Below are 24,928 nucleotides of genomic sequence, written 5' to 3'. Positions count from 1 at the left end.
GCCTTCTAGTGCCCAGACTACTCTCTGGAGCTGCCCAGCTCCTGGAGCAATGTTGGGGGGTCACAGGAGCACAGCACCGGTGACTGCTTGGAGGAAAGAGGTCTGTCCTGCTTCCAGGCTGCAGTGCTTGTCTCCACTGCCAGGTCCGGTGTGCAGAGTGTGCAGGGAGGAGCCTATGTGTTACAGTGTGTAGCTGCCATAGGCGGGGCCACCCCCCCACTGGCCTGATGTGATGGTGGGGGCAACAGGTGTGCGAACTGGTGCAGGCTGGGAGGTAGGAGAGACAGGCTTTGTATCACATTTGGGGACTCGGCACTGCATTGCCCACCAGTGGGATGGAGGTCTGAATTTCTTGAGAATTCCCAACCTGCTGGGCCGAGTGTTCCTGCACGATTTTGTCCACCTGTCCTTTCGCCTGAGCAGTATGCTCTGTGTAATCCTTGTCCCTTTAAAAGTCTTCTTGCTTTTGGGAATTATTTCAAAGCGCCTGCCTTTCTTTTGTCTCTGAGTGGCCCGTTGTGGGTACTATTCTCCACAAGTGGCTGGAATCTCAGTCTCTCTGAGTATTCCTCCTGTCTTTGCTTTCCAACTCTTCTAATCTCTGGAGTACCATTTAATGTGGGTTTGTGCTCCCCGAGCACATCTCCAGGGGTGGGTATTTAGCAGCCCTTGGCCTCTACTCCCTCCCTGCTCCACTTCTTTTCCTCCAGCCTGTGAGCTTGAGTGGGGGTAGGGCTGGGGTCCTGCTGGATCGTGGTTTTGCTGCTTTACCCTTTTCCGTGAGTTTTTCCTCAAATGTAGGCAGTCAGTCTGTAGTGATCTTCAGGTCACTCTTTCAAGATTATTTGTATTTGTGGTGTTTTCGCGTTATATATGGTTTTGGCAGGAGGCTTCTGCCTCACTTCTCATGGTGCTATCTTTTTCCTAGCTTTTTCAGTTCTAAAAAATAAATTTTTATTTGTATCCCTAGGATTCTATTTCATTTAAATGCCTAGAATTTTAGTGCATTGATATACAATAATTTAATGAGCCTCTCATTAATCGATATTTGAGGTGTTTACAATCTTTTGCTATTTCATTGGTTTAGTAAGTAACTGTGAATATATGTCATTTCGTATATATGGGCATATCTATAGGAATTCCAATAGTGGGAGTGTTGCATCAAAGCATAGATCTACATGTAATTTTGATAGATATATCTAAAATTTACACAGTAGGTAAGTGGATAGAGAACTACTTTATACTCCTATCAGCAGTGTTTTAGAGTATTGAAGTTGTTTTTGTCTAATTAATGAATGAAAAGTGGTATCCTAGTGTAGTTTTCACATATACTTAATGTGAGTGAGATTAAGTATCTTTAAGGGCCATTTAAATTTCCTTTTCTGTGACTTCTCTGTTGACATCTCTTTTTTTTATATACGGTGGTGTTCTTGGTATGGTTTTTTTTTTCATGTTTGTTTATAGGTACTTTCTGTAAATTAACCCTTTGCCTGTGATAAGAGTTGCAAGTACTACCCCTCACCAATTTTGACATATGCTTGTCTCTCTTCTTGTGGTATTCTACCATGTAGCAGTTTGTCATTTTTATTTCTTAGCATAATTTGTTGAAAGAGTTGTCTATAGTTGCTAAATCTGTTTTCTCACTTCTCATTCTTTCCTTATCTGTCTCAGTAGTGTTGCTGTCTGCATAATTCTACTGAAACTCTTCTTATCAAGTTCACCAGTGATCCAAATATTACCAAATACAAAGGTTATTTTTGTTATCTTACTCAGCCTTTCAGCAGTGCTAAGTATTGTTGATTACCTCCTCTATGAAAACTATTTTTGTCTTAATTTCTGTGAAATAATAGAAAATATGTATATTGGGCTCTGTCTTCAGTTCCAGGGACAGAACTCCTGAAATCCTTAAAATTTCCTAGTGATAAGAGCATGAGGTGCATCCTTCATTCTAATATCTGGTGTTTAACCTTGGTTCTTCCCACAGAGCTTCTAAATCCCTTGGGATTTCCTGGGTGATAGGTCTGTCTTCTGTTCTAATAAGGTGATGCCTGGTGCGCCCCTGGATGGGGGCTGGTCACTAGTAAAACCAGGCCATCATTAGAAGCTTGGAACTTTCAGTCACACCTCCCCTCTGGGAAGGGGAGAGGGACTGGAGATTGAGTTAATGATCAGTCATGCTCTAATTCCAGGGGGAAAATCCCAGGGCAAAATACTTTTGAAACTGAAATAAGTCAAAGGGAGAAATAAAATGGGAGAAACCCATTTATTTCTTACAAGCAGTCTGCTTCACTTCTGTTCTCCCCAGTTTACTTCTACTCTCCCCTGTCTCTCATGACCCAGCTGCAGAAGAGGCCCCACCCAACCTCTTCAGTCCAGATAAGCCCTTGCTTGCCCTTGTAATTACTACTGATATGGAGATGCACTAAGGCCAGGTGAGAGATTCTGGAAATATTTCAACTTTAACCACAATGCCTACATGATGAAGCCTTCATAAAAATACCAGAAGGATTCAGAGAGCTGTCAGTTTCGTCAGCACATCTATTTGTTTGGAAGGTGGCACACCCTACTTCCACAGGAATCTCCTTTGCTTTGGGACCCTTCTCGGCCTCATGCTCACTTTGTGTATCTCTTCATCTGGCTGTTTGTATCCTTCATTTTATAATAAACCGATAAACATAAGTGTTTCCTTGAGTTCTGTGAACTCTTCTAATAAATGATCAGGACTGAGGAGGGATCATGGGAACCTCTGATTTACAGTTGGTCAGAAGCACAGATGAAAACCTCAACTTTCATGACTGGCATCAGAGGATAGGGTTCAAGGTGAGGGTTTGGGGAGGGCACTTGTGAGACTGAACGCTTAACATGGTCTGTGCTAACTCCAGTTAGTTTCAGAATTGAATTGAATTATAGCACATCCAACTATTGTCGTAGAAAATTGCTTAGTATGGGGAAAAAAACCCACATATATTTAGTGACCAGAGGTGTCAGAAGTGAAGTAGTGAGAGTAGTGGAGATACATAGGATTGTTTTTTTCCCAGACATCTTCTATGACATCTTCCAGTTTTCATCTTCCTCACAGTCCATTTTTTCTCAGGTTTTTTTTTGGTAATTCTTATCCTGTTTGATGTCTAAATGTAAAGGTACCTCAGGACTTGGTCCTGGGATTCCATTTCTTTTTGAACTCTGTACTTTCCCTAAATTACATAACCTAGTGCCATAGCAGTACTGCTGAGGCCTGAATCTGTATGTAACTCAAACCTCTTCCTGGAATGCTGTTTTTATATCTCCAGCTATACCTTCTGTCTCTGTTTGGATCAAATTTCAACTTTCTAAAACAAAACTTCCTTTCCCACCTACTCTCCTTAATCTAAACAAACAGTACCAAACAGTTCATGAAATCAAAAATCTAAGTATTATCCTTAATGACAACTTCATCTCATTCAATTCATTGGTAAATTTTATAAATGCCACCAAATCCTTCAGTGTTACACCTTTCATCCCAGAATTGTCTCTCAACTAGAATATAGTAACAGCCTCCTATCAGGTCTCTGCTTTCATTCTTGCCTTTCTCCGATAATCCATTTTGACTTAGAAGCTGGAATCATGTTTTAAACCTTAAAATAGATTGTCTCTCTCTTATTTAAAATCCTCCTTTTAAAACCTTCCTATTGTACTTTGAATAGAATCCAGATTTCTTGGCTCAACATAATCTGATTCCTGCTTATCTAACACTGCTTATACCATTCTTGCTTTTTGCCCATTGTATTGCAATTGAATTGGTTTTCTTCCAGGTGCTTAAATAAGCAAAATTTGTAAACTACCTCAGGATCTTTGCCCTAGCTATTCCTTCTGCTTGGAATATTCTTTTTCCTGATCCTCCCATTTTTGCATTCAACTGTTAAATTGTTACCTCAGGGAAAGCTTCCTTGACATTCAAATTAAAGTAGGAATTAGATCATATTAACCTAATTTATTTTCATTATATCACTTATCACTACCTGATGTTTTTTTGTTCATGTATTTGTTTCTTAGTTTATTTCTTTCTCCCTTTAGTAGAGTTTAATGTCAGTGGGAATTAATACCTTGCATATTTTATTTACTGGTATATTTCTACTACCCAGTACATCATCTGGCATGATATAGGCATGTAAGCAGTTATTGAATGTACAAATGTGTATATATATATATATAAATTAATATATTTATATATTTTCTTTTTTGGATTAATATATAATGGTTTAATCTCTTTATTAGGTTGTTTTGTATTTTCCTTTTATGTGTATTTAGGATAAGCTCCACAGACTGGCTCTTAGCTGGAAAGGTAGTTAAGTAAAACAGTGTGAATCCACAAAACTTGGGAAATCACATGAAACTTATTTCTGAATAAAACCTTAGTTTTTAGCTAGATGAATGCTTATTTTGCAATATGAGGTATGTATACTTTTTAAAAGATGTCTTAATTCACATTTGTGTTCTAAGCTTCAAGGAATATAGATCAGTGTGTCAGTTTTCTTCATTCTGTGAAATAGTGTACATAATGATACTGGTTGATGGAATCATTTTATTTTATTCCAGTTGGTTAGAAGCAAACTCTGAACATCTTGTGGAAAGAGATTATGAATCATCCTGTAAAATATGGAGTGGAAATGAAATGATCTTAAATTTACACAAAATGGGCATCACCACTGCTACTTTTCCCATTTTGCAGGTAAGATTATTTTTCTACCTGTGAAATTCATTTACTGAATTAAAAATGATTTAATCATGACTATATTAATCTAGAGTAAAAAAATATAGCAGTTTAGTTGCTAAAACATTGTGTTACCTACATTTGATAATCTTTTAACTGATAGTATAAGTTATAGATGAAAAATAGCATTACTTAGTTTGGAGGAAATAAGGCTTAAAGGAATTAATTGCTTCAAAGTCAAAAGAAGTCATTATATTTTTAGGATGTAAATTTATTTTTTGTCAATTATAAAAGTTAAAAATTTGGAAAATAAAAGATAAGAAATTCATATTTTTTTCTCCTTAACTTAGAGGTTATAAGCCTGGGTGGATAGAGATCATAAATGGGCTATGGGATATCATGAACCTTACAAAATCATATGCAAAATTTTACAAGTGTGTATTTTTGTATAATTTTCTGTATAGTGGTTTCATGACTTCTACTGTCAAAGGGTTTTTTTTTTTTTTGCAGATAAGAATGTTTTCCTTTTTTGTTTTTAATTAATTTATTTAAATTAATAACTTGTAGATAGTATAGTACATTTATTACAACTATATCAATCATATTATATTATTTTTAACTTAAGTCCATAGTTTATGTTAGGGTTTACTTTTTGTGTTGTACTGTTCTTTGACTTTTGATAAAAACATAAAGGCATATATCTACTGTTAGAAGATCATACGGTATACTTCTACTACCTTACAAGTCTTTCTGCACTTATTCATTCATCTCTTCACCATATCTCATTTTCCCTGCCAAACCTAAGATTTTTTTTTTTATTGACTCCATGGTTTTGTCTTTTCCAGAATGTCATATAGTTATAATCATACAGTAGATAATGTTTTCAGACTGGTTTCTTCACTTAGGAATATGAAGCTAAGATTCTTCATGTGTTTTTGTGGCTTGATAACTCATTTATTTTTATTGTAGAACAATGTTCATTGTATGTATGCACTACAGTTTATTTATCTATTCACCTACTAAAGGACATATTGATGGTTCCCAGGTTTGAGCAATTATGGATAAAGCTGTTATAAACATTTGTATACATGTTTTTGTGTGGGCATGCTTTCTTCTAATTTGGGTAAATACTTAGGAGCATACTTGGCGGATTATATTATAAAACTGTTTAGCTTTGCCAGAAACTGCTAAACTGTATTCCAAAATGTTCCACTGCCATCAGCATTGAATGAGAGTTCTTCTTGTTCTATGTCCTTGTCAACATTTGGTATTGTCAGTGTCTTGAATGTTAGCCATTTTAATAGATACGTAATGGTATATCATTTTTGTTTTAATTTGCAATTCCCTAACGACATATGATGTGGAACATCTTTTCACATAATTAATAGCCATCTATATATCTCATTTGGTGAGGTATCTCTTGAAATCTTTTGTCTAATTTCCAATTGGGTTGTTTGTTTTATTATTGTTGAGTTTTAAGAGTTCTTTATATATTTTATATGCAGGTCCTTCACCAGATATATGTTTGCAAATATATCCTCCCAACCTGTGGCTTGTCTTTTCATTTTATTAATGGTGTCTTTCGTGAGCATAATTTTTTGGTTTTAATAAAGAGCAGCTTATCAATTTTTTTTCTTTGATGGGTCATGTTTTTGGTGTTGGATCTAAAAACTCGTCACTAAACCCAAAGTCACCTAGATTTTCTCCTATCTTTTCTTCTACAAGTTTTATAGTTTTGCATTCTACATGTAGATCTGTGATCCATTTTGAGTTAATTATTGTGAAGGGTATAAAATATGTGTCTAGATTCATTTTTTTGATGTGGATGTCCAGTTTTCTATTCCCATTTTTGGGGGATAATGACCATTCTTTCTCTGTTGGATTGTCTTTGCTCCTTTGTCAAAGATCAGTGGACTGTATTTGTGTGGGTCTATTTCTGGACTCTATTCTTTTCCTTTGATCTATTTGTCTGTTTATTCACCCTCAATGTCTTGATTCTTATAGCTTTAAGTTGTGTAAGTCTCTAAGTGGCTAGTTATTCAATATTGTGTTGGCTATTCTGAGTCTTTTGTCTTTCCATATAAACTTTAGAGTCAGTTTGTCAATATCGGTAACCTGTTGGGATTTTGATTGGTATTGCATTGAATCTATAGATCAAGATGGACAGAACTGAGATTCAAACAATATTAAGTCTTCCTATCCATGATCATGGAGTATCTCTCTATTTATTTAGATGTAATTTGATTTCTTTACTCAGAGTCTGTAGTTTTTGTCCCATAGATTGAAAGAAGTTTTTGAACCAAAAAAAGAATTTTTGCTAACATGATCTTTACTAGCATTCTGGACATATTGGCATTCAAAATAATTAGACTATATTTAAAATTTTTGCCGTGCATTTTCAAAATACAGTGTGGTATCATAAGTATTTTTCTATATTTTGACATCTTTTCATGTTTTTTTGCATAAACTTATTGCATTTTAAAGGTATTCATATCAATAGTAAAATGGATATATTGTAGGATATTCATATAGTTGAATACTACTCAGCAATTTAAAAAAATGAACCTTTACCACCACAACCATATGAATGAATCTACAGACATAATGCTGAGTAAAAGGAGCCAGATGTCAAAGAGTAAAACTGTATGATTTCATTTCCATGAAATTTAGGAACAGATGAACATAATTACGCTATTAGAAGCCAGAATACTGGTTACCACTGTGCAGGGGTAAGGAGCAGTTTGGGCTAAGAAGGGGCAAAAGGAAACCATCTGGGATTTGAAGAATATTTTATTCCTGATTGCTAATTACATGGGTGTGTATGTGTGTGTGTTTAGTGAGCTGTACACTTAAGATTAGTATACTGTCTCTATACTATAATAAAAAATGTACAAATAAAATATATGCCAGAGGGAAAAACTTGAAAAATATAGAAATGCACAAAGGAAAAAATATTCATAAACTTAAAGATGATCATTAACTTTTGGATTAATGACTCTGTCTTCTATGCATATGTTTGCTTAGCATAAATATAATTCTGATATGATACATGTTTATTTGTAGTCTCTTCATTTAAGGATAAGAGTACTTTCCTATTTTGATAAAGACTTTATTTAAAAAGTAATAAAAATAAAGACTTTTTCACATAATTTTTAGTTGCAATGTAGCATTTTTGTGGGTGCATATATTTTAAATTATTTGATTAATCTGGCATTTGAAATACAGGTTGTTGCCCATTTTCCCAGATAAGAAACAATTCTGGTATGATCATCCTCAAAAATATCTTTGTATAAACCACAAACTATTTCCTTTATATATTCTAAATACTAAATCTTTGCTTCTTATTGCACTGCATGTATATTCTTGTGTCCACGATTTGTTTATGGTATATTTTTCAAAGTTTTTTTTTAATCTTAATCCATTCAATTTATCAGTGTCTTTTCTTTATGAATTGTGGTATTTGAGTTTAGTTTAAGCGATTGTTTTCTGGTGGTGTGCTACATTTTCTTCTAAAAGTGTTAAAGCATTTTTCTTTTTATAAAGATGTCAATCAGCCTGGGATACATTTTTGTTTATATTGTGTGGTAGGGAATCCATTTTACTTCCTTTTTGGATAATGAATTTTCTTAGCATCATTTACTAGAATCCATTTCCCTCTGATTTATAATAACACTTCTGCCTCATATCTAATTTTCATTTATGTATGAATTAATTTCTGGACTCTGTTCTGTTCTCTGATTCTGTTTATCTACACTGTCATTTGTTAATTACTGTAGCTTTAGAGAAATGTTGATATCTGGTAGGGCATATTTCCTCACTTTCTTCTTTTCCTTTGGAATGATTTTGGCAGTTTTTAGACTTACTCTGCCATTAGAAATTTAGAATTAGCTTATAAATTTCCATGAAAAATTCCGTGGGAATTTTGATCAGAATTGCATTGAATTTAGAATTCAGGATTAATTTAGAAACTATATATCATTCAATATTTATAGTTTTATTTTTCAAAGTCTTAAGTGTTGTTGTTAGATTTATCCCTAAGTTAAAGTTTCTGTCTCTTTCAAATGGTGTATTTAAAAAATTGCATTTTCTAATTGCCATTGGTGTATAAGAATGGTAGTTGACTTTTATTTATTTTGTGATCAACCATTTTGTTGAACTCTCTTGTAGATTCTTAAATTTTCTGTGTAGAAAATCTTACTGCCTATGAGTAATGACTCTTTTCATTCTTTCCAATTGCCTCATGTTTTATTAATTTCTTACTTTGCTAGCTTAACTTCCAGTATATTGTTTATCATAGGCAGTGAAAAAGACATCCTGGTCTTAAAGAGACTATTACTCGTGTTAGACTGTTTAGTAATAAATATGTCCATCTTATTTTTTTTAATTCTTTATTTTTTATTAACAGCTTGACTGAGATATAATTCTCATACCATAAAACTTATTCTCTTAAACTATACAATTCAGTGGTTTTTAGTATAGTCACAGTATTGGGCAACTATCACTACTAATTTCAGAATATTTTCATCACTTCAGAAAAAAAGCCTTGGATCCACTAGTAGTCACTCCCTGTTTACTTCTCCCCAATTTCTTGAAGCCACTAATCTACTTCTGTTTCCGTGGATCTGACTATTCTGGATATTTCATGTAAATGGAAACATAATATGTAGCCTTTGTGATTTGCTTCATTTACTTTGTATAATGTTTTCAAGGTTCATCTATGTTATAGCACATACTATTAATTTATTCCTTCTAATTACCAAATAATACATTGTATGAGTATACTGCTTTTGATTATCCATTATCAGTTGATACATTTGGTTATTTCCATTTGTTGGCTATTATAAATAATGCTGCTATGAACATTCATGTACAGATATTTGTGTGGACATACATTTTCAATTCTTTTGGGTATATACTTAGGAATGGAATTGCTGGTCCATATGGTACCTCTGCTTAGCTTTTGGAGGAACTGCCAAACTGTTTTCTAAAGGGGCTGCACCATTTTACAATGCCATCAACAATGTACAAACTAATTTCTTCCACATCCTTAACAATGCTTGTTATTTGTTATAATCTTCCTAGGGGAATAAAATGTTATCTCAGTGTAGTTGGATTTTTCATTTCTCTAATGATTAATAATGAGCATTTTTTTCAAGAGTTTATTGTCCATTTATATATCATTTTGGGGTAAATATTTAAATTTTTTGCTCATTTTGATACTGGGTTATTTGTCTTTTATTGTTAACTGTAAGAGTTCTTTATGTATTCTAGATATAAACACTTTCTTGGATATATGGTTTGCATTTTTTTTCTCATTTCTCATTCCTACGTTGTGCTGAAGGGTTTTCATAGTTTTTTAAAAATTAGGTTAAGGACATTTCCTCTAGTCCTAGTTAGCTAAGCATTCATCATTGTGATTATTAGATTTTTTAGGAGTTAATTTTAACCAAAGTAACATATGAACATAATTTAAAGAGTAAATTAGTACTATCAAGAAGAATTCATCTACCCGACTCCTTCTCAATCCCAATTTTCACTTTCCAGTGGCACTTTTAAAACTCTTATGGTGCTTTCTTATGGTATTTAACCCCAATTTCCTAAATAACATATGCTTTTGACACTTTTTTTTGTGTTTTTAATTTTAGATGTTCTTTATTCCTATTAAAAATGGTGATGATTTATCTCCCTTACACACACACATACACACACTCTCATTGCCTCTCACAATCACTCACTGTCTTTTTTTCCATCTTTCCCTTTCCTCCTATTTTTCCTCTTTCCCTTTCTCCACTCTCCACTCTCCCAGCATGATTATATTAATATATTCCATGTGTATATCATCATCATGTATACATACCATCATAGCTCATGATAATATATAACTTATTCGATTTAATTTTTATACAACTCTGTTTCCTTGAGGTAATAATTACCTGTTTGTGTGTGTGTGTTTTATATGCTTCGTTTTACAATTTATCTATAAACCCAGCTATCAGTGTTTAGGCAATTTAGCCAGAAGTGGCCTTGGAGTAGTGAGATATTTCAATATGTAGGATTTCATTCAGTCATGTTTTTAAGACATTGCCTCATTTTTTCAGAAAGTTCTGTAAGAGTAAATTGCCAGGGTTCTGCTGTTGTTGGAGAGGAATAGTAGCCTTCCTGTAAGTTTGCTTAGGTGACTTGATTATTAAAAAGAACAATTTAATATAAGAGTTTTTAGTGCTGAATATTTTTCTAGTTCATATTTTTTTGTTCATTGTTTCTTTTTGAAAAATCTTCCTATTTGTATCCTTTAATATTTTTAATTGAGTGGAGACTAGTTTTAGTATATCCTATTCATATGTATTATTTCACAATATATCTGCATATTAAAATTTATCTATCATAATTATCTCCCCATTTTATTTTCATTGAACACATATTTTATTGTCAAGTATCAGAATTGTCACCAATATCTTTTATTGGTTCACTTTTCAGAGTTTTCACTTTTACACTGTGGGAAAGCATGCTTTTCCATTTTCATATACTTTTAGAACTTATAAGCAATGTAAAAACTAATGAGCTAGTTAACACATTTTGTATTTAGCGTGTATTGTTTCCTTAAGTCATTCTTTTTGTTTTTTTCATTTCTTTTTTTTTATATTGGTATTATTAATCTACAATTACATGAAGAACATTATGTTTACTAGGCTCCCCCATACACCAAGTCCCCCCCACATACCCCTTCACAGTCACTGTTCATCAGCGTAGAAAGATGCTGTAAAATCACTACTTGTCTTCTCTGTGTTGTACAGCCCTCCCCGTGCCCCCCCACACAATACATGCTAATCGTAATGTCCCCTTTCTTTATTCCCGCCCTTGTCCCTCCCTTCCCACCCACCCTACCCAGTCCCTTTCCCTTTGGTAACTATTAGTCCATTCTTGGGTTCTGTGATTCTGCTGCTGTTTTGATCCTTCAGTTTTCCTTTGTTCTTATACTCCACATATGAGTGAAATCATTTGGCACTTGTCTTTCTCCGCCTGGCTTATTTCACTGAGCATAATACCCTCTAGGTCCATCCATGTTGTTGCAAATGGTAAGATCTGTTTTTTTCTTATGGCTGAGTAATATTCCATTGTGTATATGTACCACATCTTCTTTATCCATTCATCTATTGATGGACATTTAGGTTGCTTCCATATCTTGGCTATTGTAAATAGTGCAGCAATAAACGTAGGAGTGCATCTGTCTTTTTCAAACTGGAGTGCTGCATTCTTAGGGTAAAGTCCTAGAAGTGGAATTCCTGGGTCAAATGGTATTTCTATTTTGAGCATTTTGAGGAACTTCCATACTGCTTTCTACAATGGTTGAACTAATTTACATTCCCACCAGCAGTGTAGGAGGGTTCCCCTTTCTCCACATCCTCGCCAACATTTGTTGTTCATTGTCTTTTCGATGATGGCGATCCTTACTGGTGTGAGGTGATATCTCATTGTGGTTTTAATTTGCATTTCTCTGATGACAAGCGACGTGGAGCATCTTTTCATGTGTCTGTTGGCCATCTGAATTTCTTCTTTAGAGAACTGTCTATTCAGCTCCTCTGCCCATTTTTTAACTGGATTATTTGTTTTTTGTTTGTTGAGGTGTGTGAACTCTTTATGTATTTTGGATGTCAATCCTTTATCAGATCTGTCATTTATGAATATAGTCTTCCATACTGTAGGATACATTTTTGTTCTATTGATGGTGTCCTTTGCTGTACAGAAACTTTTCAGCTTGATATGGTCCCACTTGTTCATTTTTGCTTTTGTTTCCCTTGCCCGGGGAGATATGTTCATGAAGAAGTCACTCATGTTTATGTCCATGAGATTTTTGCCTATGTTTTTTTCTAAGAGTTTTATGGTTTCATGACTTACATTCAGGTCTTTGATCCATTTCGAATTTACTTTTGTGTATGGGGTTAGACAGTGATCCAGTTTCATTCTCTTACATGTAGCTGTCCAGTTTTGCCAGCACCATCTGTTGAAGAGACTGTCATTTCCCCATTGTATGTCCATGGCTCCTTTATCGTATATTAATTGACCATATATGTTTGGGTTAATGTTTGCAGTCTCTGTTCTGTTCGATTGGTCTGTGGCTCTGTTCTTGTGCCAGTACCAAACTGTCTTGATTACTGTGACTTTGTAGTAGAGCTTGAAGTTGGGGAGCAAGATCCCCCCCACTTTATTCTTCTCAGGATTGCTTTGGCTATTTGGGGTCTTTGGTGGTTCCATATGAATTTTTGAACTATTTGTTCCAGTTCATTGAAGAATGCTGTTGGTAATTTGATAGGGATTGCATCGAATCTGTATATTGCTTTGGGCAGGATGGCCATATTGACGATATTAATTCTTCCTAGCCAGGAGCATGGGATGAGTTTCCATTTGTTAGTGTCCTCTTTAATTTCTCTTAAGAGTGTCTTGTAGTTTTCAGGGTATAGGTGCTCCTGTATTGGGTGCATATATGTTTATAATGGTTATATCCTCTTGTTGGACTGAGCCCTTTATCATTATGTAATGTCCTTCTTTATCTCTTGTTACTTTCTTTGTTTTGAAGTCTATTTTGTCTGATACTAGTATTGCAACACCTGCTTTTTTCTCCCTATTGTTTCCATGAAATATCTCTTTCCATACCTTGACTTTTAATCTGGGCATGTCTTTGGGTTTGACGTGAGTCTCTTGTAAGCAGCATATAGATGAGTCTTGCTTTTTTATCCATTCTGTTACTCTGTGTCTTTTGATGGTGCATTCAGTCCATTTACATTTAGGGTGATTATTGAAAGATATGTACTTATTGTCATTGCAGGCTTTAGATTAGTGGTTACCAAATGTTCAAGGTTGGCTTCTTTACGACCTTACAGTCTAACTTAACTCGCTTATTGAGCTATTATAAACACAGTCTGATGATTCTTTATTACTCTCCCTTCTTATTCCTCCTCCTCCATTCTTCATATGTTGGGTGTTTTGTTCTGTGTTCTTTTTAGGAGTGCTCCCATCTAGAGCAGTCCCTCTAAAATACCCTGTAGAGGTGGTTTGTGGGAGGCAAATTCCCTCAACTTTTGCTTGTCTGGGAATTGTTTAATCTCTCCTTCATATTTAAATGATAATCGTGCTGGATACAGTATCCGTGGTTCAAGGTCCTTCTGTTTCATTACATTAAATATATCATGCCATTCTCTTCTGGCCTGTAAGGTTTCTGTTCAGAAGTCTGATGATATCCTGATGGGTTTTCCTTTGTAGGTGACCTTTTTTCTCTCTCTACCTGCCTTTAATACTCTGTCCTTGTCCTTGATTTTTGCCATTTTAATTATTATGTGTCTTGGTGTTGTCCTCTTTGGGTCCCTTCTGTTGGGAGTTCTGTGTGCCTCCGTAGTCTGAGCAACTATTTCCTCCCTCAGTTTGGGGAAGTTCTCAGCAATTATTTCTTCAAATACACTTTCTATCCCTTTTTCTCTCTCTTCTTCTTCTGGTACCCCTATAATGCGGGTATTGTTCCTTTTGGATTGGTCACATAGTTCTCTTAATATTGTTTCATTCCTGGAGATCCTTTTATCTCTCTCTGCGTCAGCTTCTATGCGTTCCTGTTCTCTGGTTTCTATTCCATCAATGGCCTCTTGCATCTTATCCATTCTGCTTATAAATGCTTCCAGAGATTGTTTCACTTCTGTAATCTCCCTCGGGGTGTCATCCCTTAGCTCTTGTATATTTCTCTGCATCTCCTTCAGCATGTTTATGATTTTTATTTTGAATTCTGTTTCAGGGAGACAGGTTAGGTCTGTCTCTGCAGACCCTCTCTCAGGGGTTGTCTGAACTATTTTGGACTGGACCAAATTTTTCTGCCTTTTCATGGTGACAGTGGCTGTAGGCAGGTTGTGGGTGTGTCAGCTGGGAGAAGGAAGTCCTTTCCTGCTTGCATGATGCCTTACCCTTCTCTGCTGCCTGTCGGTTACCCGCACTCCTGGAGCAGCCCACCAGGTTAATCCCATAAGCTGCTGTGGGCGGATTCTCCGTCAGAGCAGCACAGAGCCCTGCAGGGGGGTGGCAGGCACACCAGGTGCACTCCTCCGTGATAGCAGCGCCCCTGCCGCGCCGCTGTGTGCCAGCTGCCACCTTTGGGTCTGGCCCGGGCAGCTGTGCATTGGGCTGGGATTCCGGTCTGCTGCTGGGAGCGTGGCTGCTCCCTCTCGCACCGCTGCAAGTGCGTGCCGGCCTCTCCCGTGCCCCTCTAACACTGCTACCGCTGGCACGCGCTGGCCACTCCCGGGCCACTCAGTCGCCGCCACAGCAGGCTCGCACGAGCTGCTCCCGATCCCCTCGGGCACTACCGCCCCCGGCACGCACTGCCACTCTCCCACTACTGAGACCATGTGTCAGGGTCCACGCCAGTTGTGGGAATGACAGGCAGGCTGCTTAGTGCCGTGAGGGGCACTGCCGCCCAGGGGCTTAGGGCGCCTAAAGTTCCCCGGGATTCCCAGCTGCTGGCTACGTGTGCCGGGACTACTTCGTCCAGCTGTGGGTTCTCTGTCTCTTTAAGACTTGCAAAAAGCACTCGCTTTTCTTTTGTCTCAGGGGCGCCCATTGCGGGGACCTGCCCACAGGTTTTGCTTCTCCGTTTCTCTAATATCCAGCACCCCGTGCACTTTGTGTCTGTGTTCTGGGTGCGAATTTCTAGAGCTGGTTGTTTAGCAGTCCTGGGCTTTCACTCCCTCCCAGTTCCAATTCCTTTTTTCCCGCTGGGTTCTGGGGTGGTGGGGGCGTTTGGGTCCCGCCTGGCCGCGGCTTGTATCTTACCCTCTTCATGTGATGTTGAGTCCTCACAGATGTAGATGTATCCTGGCTGTTGTACTGCATCCACTGGTGTCTCTTTTAGGAATAATTGTATTTATTGTATGTTCATAAATATGCATGTTTCTGGGAGGAGATTTCCACTGAACTACTCATGCCGCCATCTTCCCATGATCCCAATCTTAGTTCATTACTTTTGAAGGGCACTAAATAATATTCTAATTGCCTGGAGAAGCAATGATCCACCTAAATGTGTAGGTTATTATTAAAATATCTTTGACTCTAAGGAGGATATCAGAATGTATGGGAATTCAAAACATATTTTTAGCACTTGTTTTAATAATGTTTGCCCAAAATTTGAACATATATTTCATTTGGGATTCACTATAGTTTCGAGAAGTTTGTTTTCCCTCTTTTCCCTTCCCCGCAGTATACTTAATGTGGTAATTTCTTGTAGGGACATTTTTCTGCTGTTCTTCAAAAAGAAGAAAAAGCCTCACCAATTCATGGTAAAGAGGAGGCAAGAGAAGTACCTATTATTAGCACTTCAACTCAAATAATGTTCAAAGGACTTTTTATGGTGTTTGAGTACCTTTTTAGGCAAAATAGCAGGTAAGCCAAGGTATCTTAATGGAGGCTAGCATGTATTTAATACATACTGATTTTGCATGAGTACATAGGATAATCGTAAACAAGTGCTGTAAATATTGCTCTTATGTATTGTAACAGCCTCAGATCAATTGAGATTAGTATTTATTAATTAAATAAATATTATTGAAATCTGTACCTAAATGCATTTAATTCAGCATTTAATTTATATACTTAGGACTGACTTTAAGCGTTAGTTTTCTTTTAAGTAGTTTAGATGTGTTTTTTCCATTGTCAGAAAGTTTCTTTTTTATTACATAAAGCCTCTATTTAATGAAAGGTGGAAGGTGAAAAAGATCTAACTCCTCACACACTACCCCTTAAGTTATAGTAATACCTGGTTCCTATTTTTTTTTTATGGTAAAATATACGTAAAGTTAAATTTACCATTTTAACCATTTTTAGGTGTATATTTCAGTAGCATTAAGTTTATTCACATTGTTGTGTAACCATCACCACTATCCATTTCCAGAAATTTTCATCATCCCAAGCAGGAACTGTATATCCATGAAACAATATTTCCCATTTTCCTCTCCACCCAGTCCATTTTCCCTTTCTAGGTACCTCATATAAGTGGAATTATATAATATTTTTTCTTTTGTGCTTCGTTTATTTCACTTTGCATAGTATTTTCAAGGTTTACCCATTTTGTAACATGTATCAGAATGTCATTCCTTTTTGTGGTTGGAAAATATTTCACTATATGTGTATACCATATTTTGCTTACATTCTTATGTTGATGGACACTTGGATTGTTTACACCTTTTTGCTGTTGTAAATAATGCTTCTATGAATACTGGTATACAAAGATCTGTTTTAGTCCAGGCTGTCAGTTCTTCTGAGTATATACCTACGAGTGGAATTGCTGGGTTATATAGTATCTTGATGTTTAATAGTTTGAGTAACTGCTAAACTGTATTCCAAAGTGGCTGCACTATTTTACATTCCCACCAGCAATGTATGAGGGTTATGATTTTTTCACGTCCTTGCCTACATCTATTATATGTCTTTGTTATTTTAGTCAATCTAATTGTTGTGAAGTAGTATCTCATTGTAGTTTTGATTTATATTTCCTTTATGGCTAAAGATGTTGGACATCTTTTTATGTGCTTATTATCCATTTGTATATATTCACTGGAGGATGTCTATTCAAGTTCTCTGCCTATTTTTGAATTGGATTTTGTTGAGATGTAGGAGTTATTTTTATATTCTACATATCAATCCTGTATCAGATATATGCCTTACAAATATTTCTCCCATTCTGTGGTTGTCTTCTCACTCTCTTGGTTGTGTCCTTTGATTCATAGAAGATTTTTATTTTGATGAAGTCCACTCTGTCTGTTTTTTCTTTTGTTGCTTGTTTTTTTGGCATATCTAAGAAACATGGCCAAATCTGATGTCATGAAGATTTTCCCCTATGTTTTCTTCTAAGAATTTTAGTTTCTAGTTCCCAGTATTTTAATAAAATTCTCTCCACAGTTTGTAGGGTCCCTGACTTGAACTTTGAGATCTGATCTCTCTAAGAGTGAAATGAATAGTCAATATTATTGTGAGGACATGGTAGAGAATACCACATTTTATTCTGTTTAAGCCTAGAAATTTATCGCTTCTTATTGAAAGAAATATAAACTGGATGGGATCACAGAGATTATCTAGTTCAGTACCTTCATTGAAGATAGATGAAGATGGAGACCTAGATTTTAAAGGAACTTTAAAATGTTACAGTTTCCTAAACTTTTGGTAAAAATGATGTGTTTTCTCATGCAATGAAAAAGTATAACCCACTTTTTAATGTCTTTAACATTAATATTGTTAACTGTTTTGTAACTAATGGTGTTTACATAGAGTGCAGAGAGCTCTACTAGCAGTTAGGAAACCTAGATTAAAAGTCTGATTCTACCAAGATTTATGTGATGTTGCAACATAGTCATAGTCCATAAGTTTTGACATGTTGCTATATGATACCTAATCTCTGTAAGAGGGTGTTGATTCTAACATTTAAAGGCTTATTTTCTATCAGAATTATTGAATTTAATTAGTGGTGGAGGTTGTTGGTGGGAAGAATGTTATCTTTGGGAATATGCTAGAACTCTCAATTTAATTATTAAATAATTGGTTTTTATGTTGTATGTAGCTGGACAATTCCATGTTTTATAAAGTTTTGCCATTTAATTACTGTTTTATTTTCATCTAGATTTGCGGATGATTATAAAATTGCTATTCAGCAGACTTACTCTTGGATATATCAGACTGATATTTCAGATAAAAATGGGTTCTTTGCTCTACCAAAAAATAAGAAATGTTTAAGACAGAAAGCTGCAGTTAATGTGCTAAACTTTTGGTGCTTAAATCCAGCTGTGGTAAGCTTACCATGTTGTAAATGAAAACTATCTTCTTGCTCAATACCAACAATTAAATAAATGTGTTTGATTCTTTTAAAGATGATTTCATGTGTCTAATGTTTCTTATTAGGCATTTTCAGATGTTAATGGCAAAGTTTGGACAATTGTTTTGACATCTGGGACATTATCTCCAATGAAATCATTTTCATCAGAGCTTGGCATTACATTTACTATCCAACTGGAAGCTAATCATATCATTAATAACTCACAGGTTAGTATTTTTTTTTTTAAGGCTTTCAGTCTTTTTACCTCAATATAATTCTATACAAACAAATTAGAAGTACCAGCAAACAGACCCTGATAGGAAATTCAACAGTGCAACTTTATATATATATATATTATATATATATAATATTTATTGAGGTACAAGATTTGCAACACAGTGATTTGACAGTTATATACATTATGAAATATTTACCACAATAAACATAGTTCCTATCTGTTACCATATAAAATTATTATATTATAGACTATATTCCCTATGCTATACTTTTCATCCCTGTGACTTTATTTATTATTTTATAGTTAGAAGTTTATACCTTTTTATCCCCTTCACCTATTTTGCCCTCCCCTAAGGCAACCACTAGTTTGTTCTATTTATGAGTCTGTTTCTTCAATATTTCAGTTTTAGAATAAAAGAAAATATATCAGTTATTTAGTAGTATCAATAAAAGAAATACTAATAAATAGCATTCCTTCAACTCAGTGAGTAAAAATACACTTTGGATGCAGACTGTATTGCAGTTTCTTCATTTAAATAAGGTTTAGGGTTTCTTATAAAAGTTAAAAAAGAACCCCAAAATTCAGTATCTTTACTGTAGTTCTTATTGTATAATTATTTATGTGTGTATCTTTTCCATTAGATTCAGTGAATCCTTCTTGTTCTATGTCCTGATTCTCCCACTGCAACTAGATTACTACTTGGCATTAGTTAGCAAGTGTTTAGCACATGTTTGAATATCTGAAATGAATTAGAAGTACTGATATGAAACCACTGATTTTTTTATAATGATACCATATAAATGTTATTTTAATATTTCCAGGACTTACCATTTGCCAATCTGCCTTTTGTTCCTTTTTATGAAGTAACTTAAAGCAGTTATCTACATGCTTAATACCACCTGTGTGCCTAATGCAATTTTAGTTCTTTTGGGGGACATTCTCAACTACTTGGGAGGAACTACTGGCATTTAGTAGGTAGGGGCCTTGAATGCTGAGCTCCTATAAAACCAAGAATTGGGCTTTTCAAAATGCCAGTGTTCCTATTTGGGAACATTGCTGTAAATAATAGTGGGAGAAAACGTATGTTCCACATTTTCAAGTTGCTTCCTTTAGAGGCTCAAAAAAATATGGGGAGTTATTAGTAAAGTCAGCATATATTTTCTCACAAGGATGTTACTATAGGCTCTATATTCTCAATCTAGTACACAAAGGCCAATTTAACCAGTCATGTCATTGAATCATAATAAAATAATATAATGCTAGTTAAGTTGAATTCTGTTATATTTCCCCCAACTTTTAAAGACTTTATTTTTTGATTGTGATAAAATTTACATAATGTAAAATTTACTATCTTGAACGTTTTTAAATGTTCAGTTCAGGCTTGTTGAGTATGTTCATATTGTGCAACCAGTTTGTAGAACTTTTTCATCTTGCGTAACTGAAATTCTTTTTCTATTAAACAATTCTCTGTCCCCATCCTCCTAGCCTATGGTAGCCACTCTTCTACTTTTTGTTTTTATGAATTTGACTTCTCTAGATATCTCATGTAAGTGAAATCATAAGGTATTTTCCTTTTTGTGGTTAGCTTATTTCACTTAGCTTGATGTTTTTAAGCTTCATCCATGTAACTTGAGTGAGGATTTCCTTCCTTTTAAAGACTGAATAATTTTCATTGTTTGTATGTATGTACCACATTTTGTTTGTCTACTCATTGTTCCCAACTTTCTTTTTTTTGCATAAAACAAAGCAAGCAGTTGATACATCCCACTATATTAAATGTAAAATTTATGTATGATAAAAGATCATCTGTCTTTTAATTTTTTAATTTTATATATTTTATTTTTTAAATTAAAGTATCATTGATATACAATCTTATGAAGGTTTCATATTAACAACATTGTGGTTTCAACATTCACCGTATTATCAAGTGCTCACTGCCCTCCCCCCAATGCAGTCACTGTCTATCAGTGTAGTAAGATGTTATAGAGTCATTACTTGTCTTCTCTGTGCTGTACTGCCTTGCCTGTACCCCCACTACATTATGTGTGCTAATCATAATGCCCCTTAATCCCCTTATCCCTCCCTCCCCACCCAATCTCTCTGGCCTCTCCCCTTTGGTAACCACTAGTCCCTTCTTGGAGTCTGTAAGTCTGCTCCTATTTTGTTCCTTCAGTTTTGCTTTGTTTTCATACTCTACTAGTGAATGAAGTCATTTGATACTTGTCTTTCTCTGCCTGTCTTATTTCACTGAGCATAATACCCTCTAGCTCCATCCATGTTGTTGTATTAATGTAGAGAGCATCTTTATACCCTTCACCTAGATTCATCAGTTGTTAACATTTTACTTATGTGTGTGTGTGTGTGTGTGTGTGTGTGTGTGTGTGTGTGTGTGTGTGTATGAGAAAGAGAAGAGAAATACTGCAAAATGTTAATATATGTATATATTATATGTCTCTATATGTAGACATATTTATGTATAATGCACATTTTTGGATAAACCATTAGAAAGTAATTTTGTAGACATCATGGTTCTTTGCCCTTAATCAGTTTAGCATGGCTCTCTGAAGAACAGGTACATAATCCTGTATGTAACCCAGGCATGTAAACAGGTACATAACTACAATCATACCCAAGAAATTTAATATTGATACAATAGAGTCATTATTTATATTTCTCCAATTATTCCCCAAATGTCTTTTATATCTGCTTATTTTTCTTATTCTTGATCCAGGATCCAAATAAGTATTATATATTGGATTCAGTTTTCATGTCTTTAAAACAATTTTCTTGCCCTTTTTTGGTCTTCCATGACATTTTTTAAGAATTCAAGTCACCAGTTATCTTGAGGAATGTCTTATAATCTGGATTTATCTTATTGGTTCCTGATGATAGGATTCAGGCTAAACAGTTTGGTAAGAATATACATAGGTGATATTGTTACTTCCCATTGCATCATATCAGGAAACACATAATATTAGTTCTGTCTTATTGTTTATTGCTAGGTGATCATTTGGTTAAAGCTGATTAAACTGGTGTCCATCTGATATCATCTTGCAAAATCTATCTCAATCTGATGCTTCATTTTGAAATTCAGGACTATTACATTTCTCAACAGTCTAAGGTTTTTGGATTGTCTTTCGGTTATTAATAAAATTTGTTCTTTCTCTTAGATTAACGGCACTAAAACTAGTTCAATTATGAATGTTGAGTTACTACTACAAATAACTAAAATTTGGTGTGTCTGATTTTCTATGACTAGATCTTTGAGCACTGGTGAATTTGTGAAAGAGTAGTTCCTGTCATAGTTGAATTGTAGACATTTCCCTTTATCAGATCATACCAGCACACACCTCTAATATTTTGGAATCATTTTTGATGTTTACTTAATTTGTTTACCTCATCCAACAAAATTTTGTTATATGCTTAATTTTGCAAAGCATTGAGGAAATGGGTAAAATTCTAAGAGAATTCAGTGGTCTGCCTAAAGTAAAACTTCAATAAGTTAGATCTATATATAATTAATTGTAAGTGATAGAAAAAACTCCAACAATTTAAAAATAAATTTCCTCTAAATCTGTTGCTTGGTCTTCCTTTGACATACATGTAAATGCCAATTTGCCTGCTAGTTTAGGCATAACTCTAATACTGACATATATATATTCTAGGTTTGGATTGGCACAATTGGATCAGGCCCTAAGGGTAGGAATCTCTGTGCTACTTTCCAGCACACAGAAACATTTGAATTCCAGGATGAAGTGGGAGCACTTTTGTTATCTGTGTGCCAGACTATGAGCCAAGGAATTTTGTGTTTCTTGCCATCATACAAGGTAAGGGAATATTTACTGTTTCTTTTGCCTTTAAAAAAATCACTGGGATTAACTATGATATGCTTCCTAGGGTAAGAAGCAACAGGGAAAAGTGGTTTTCTAAATACCATATATTGTTTTGCTTATTTTTTGATTAGTCTAAAATACTAAAGTCTTCAAGCAATGCTAATTATGTAAGAGGTCAATATGTAGTCGATTTTTTTTTCTTCTTTGTTTAATTTAAGTATCATTGATATGCAATCATATATATATGTATGTGATTTTTATCCTTAGGGACAGATTGGTGTTTTCATAGTTGAAGGAAAAAGGAGCACTCTTTCTTTTAATTGAAGTGTACTTGATATACAATCTTATATTGGTTTCAAGTATACAACACAGTATAGTTCAACAGTTACCCACATTATTACTCACCTCAACTGATGCAGTTGCTTCTGTCAACAGAGGAAGAAAGGAGCATTCTTTTTGATGTTAATAAATTATACTTTTGAATGTTTCAATAATCTGAATCTAGGTCAAATTGCTTTGTTGCTCATTTTTTTACTTCATGTATTTGGCTAAAAGAAAGGAATTTTCTTGTTTATAGAATCACCAATTTTTAATACTATTTTCTTGAGTTAAGTTGAGTTACATAGAATATTTTAGTTCTTCTAATATTCAAAGCACTAAAACCACACACAACTCTTAAGAGTAATATCATACATATCATAATTAAGTAAATTCCAATGTAGAGAGTGGCCTTTTTTCATGGGCAGCTATATATGTAAGGACAATAACATACATAAGTAATATATTTGAATGGCAATATTGATACTTTTGGCTCTCTACTGTCTTTCTGTCTATATACATACTGCTGTGGTCCAAATGGATCTCCCAAATTTCATATGTTGAAATCCTAACCCCCCAAAGGTATTGATATTAGGAAGTGGGGTCTTTGGAAGGTACTTGAGTTTTGAGGATAAAATCCTCATGAATAGGATTAATGTCTTAAAAAGGTTCCAGAGAGATACCTTGCCCCTTTCACCATATGAAGACCCAGCAAGAAGGGACCAGCTATGAACCAGGAAGAGGGCCCTACCAAAAATGACCATGCTGGGTCCTTCATCTTACACTCTCTAGCATTAGAACTGTAAGTAGTACTTTTCTTTTGTTTGTAAGCTACCCAGTCTGGGGTATTTTGTTATAGCAACCCATATGGGACCAAGACACGTACTTTGTTAGCCAGAGATGTGGTAAATTAGTCTTGCTATATAGATAAATTGAAAGAATTACTTTCAAAGGACATTTAATTAGATAATTTATTTTAAAAGAAAATAAATGGACTTAAGTATCTTTAAAATTCTTAATAGAAAGCAATATTTATTCCAGAGTATAAACATCTACACCAAAGTTATGCTACAGAAAACTAATAATTAAGCCTAGGACTAATGAAAAACAAAATTTCAACACATTAATAAAACCTCTTCTATTGTAATCACAATCACAAAAAGTAAGCCAAGAAATGTCTGGTTGAGTAAATGAACAATTTCATTTTTTGCTAGGCTTCAAAAACATGCTAAGAACAATTCTTTATATGCTAAGAAAAATCTTATTTCTGGACTTTCTATTATATTTCATTGGTCTATATAACTGTCCTTATGTCATTACTGTTATGATTAATTTAGTTTTGCACTAAGTTTTGAAATCAGGAAATATGAATCCTCCAACTTTGTTCTTTCTTAAGATTGTTTTGGCTATTTGAAGTTCCTCAAGATTCCTTATGTATCTTAGGATGGGTTTTTCTGTTGCTGCAAAATAATGCTATTGGGGTTTTGATAGGGATTGCATTGAATCTGTATTTTGCTTTGGTAGTATTATCACCCTTATAATATTAAGTCTTCTAATCCTTGAACATGGGATGTCTTTCCATTTATTTATTCCTTTAATTTTTTTCAGCAGTGTTTAGTAGTTTTCAGTGTATAGATCTTTGACATCCTTGATTAAATTTATTCCTACGTATTTTTTTCTTTCTGCTATTTTCTTAATTTTCTGTTGTATTGCTGGTGTGTGGAAATGAAAATGATTTTCTGTATTGATTTTGTATCCTGAAAACTGGCTGAATTTATTTACTCTAGAATTTTTTGTGGAATATTTAGTGTTTTCTGTTTATAAGATCATATCATCTGAAAAGAGAGATCAGTTTACTTACTCCATTCTAATTTGGATGCCTTTTATTTCTTTTTCTTACCTGATTACTCTGGCTAGAACTTCCACTATTTTGAATAGAAGTGATACAAGGTGGCATCCTTGACTTGTTCTATTGAGTGTGATGTGAGCTGTGGGTTTTTCATATATTACTT

General features: G+C 34.7%; 1 protein-coding gene across 1 annotated transcript in view; it reads left to right on the top strand.

The window, feature by feature from the left end:
• BRIP1 (BRCA1 interacting helicase 1) overlaps nt 1-24,928 on the top strand; it is a 201,871-nt gene that overhangs the window by 64,884 nt on the left and 112,059 nt on the right. Inside the window, exons 10-14 of the mRNA XM_036911125.2 lie at nt 4,576-4,708; nt 15,951-16,105; nt 18,336-18,501; nt 18,614-18,754; nt 22,431-22,592. Coding sequence (XP_036767020.2) covers nt 4,576-4,708; nt 15,951-16,105; nt 18,336-18,501; nt 18,614-18,754; nt 22,431-22,592 — 757 coding nt within the window. The remainder of the gene's footprint in view (nt 1-4,575; nt 4,709-15,950; nt 16,106-18,335; nt 18,502-18,613; nt 18,755-22,430; nt 22,593-24,928) is intronic.

This window comes from Manis pentadactyla, chromosome 4 (assembly GCF_030020395.1).
Source record: "Manis pentadactyla isolate mManPen7 chromosome 4, mManPen7.hap1, whole genome shotgun sequence".
Taxonomy (NCBI): Eukaryota; Metazoa; Chordata; class Mammalia; order Pholidota; family Manidae; genus Manis; species Manis pentadactyla.
This window is presented reverse-complemented; position numbering and strand designations above follow the sequence as displayed.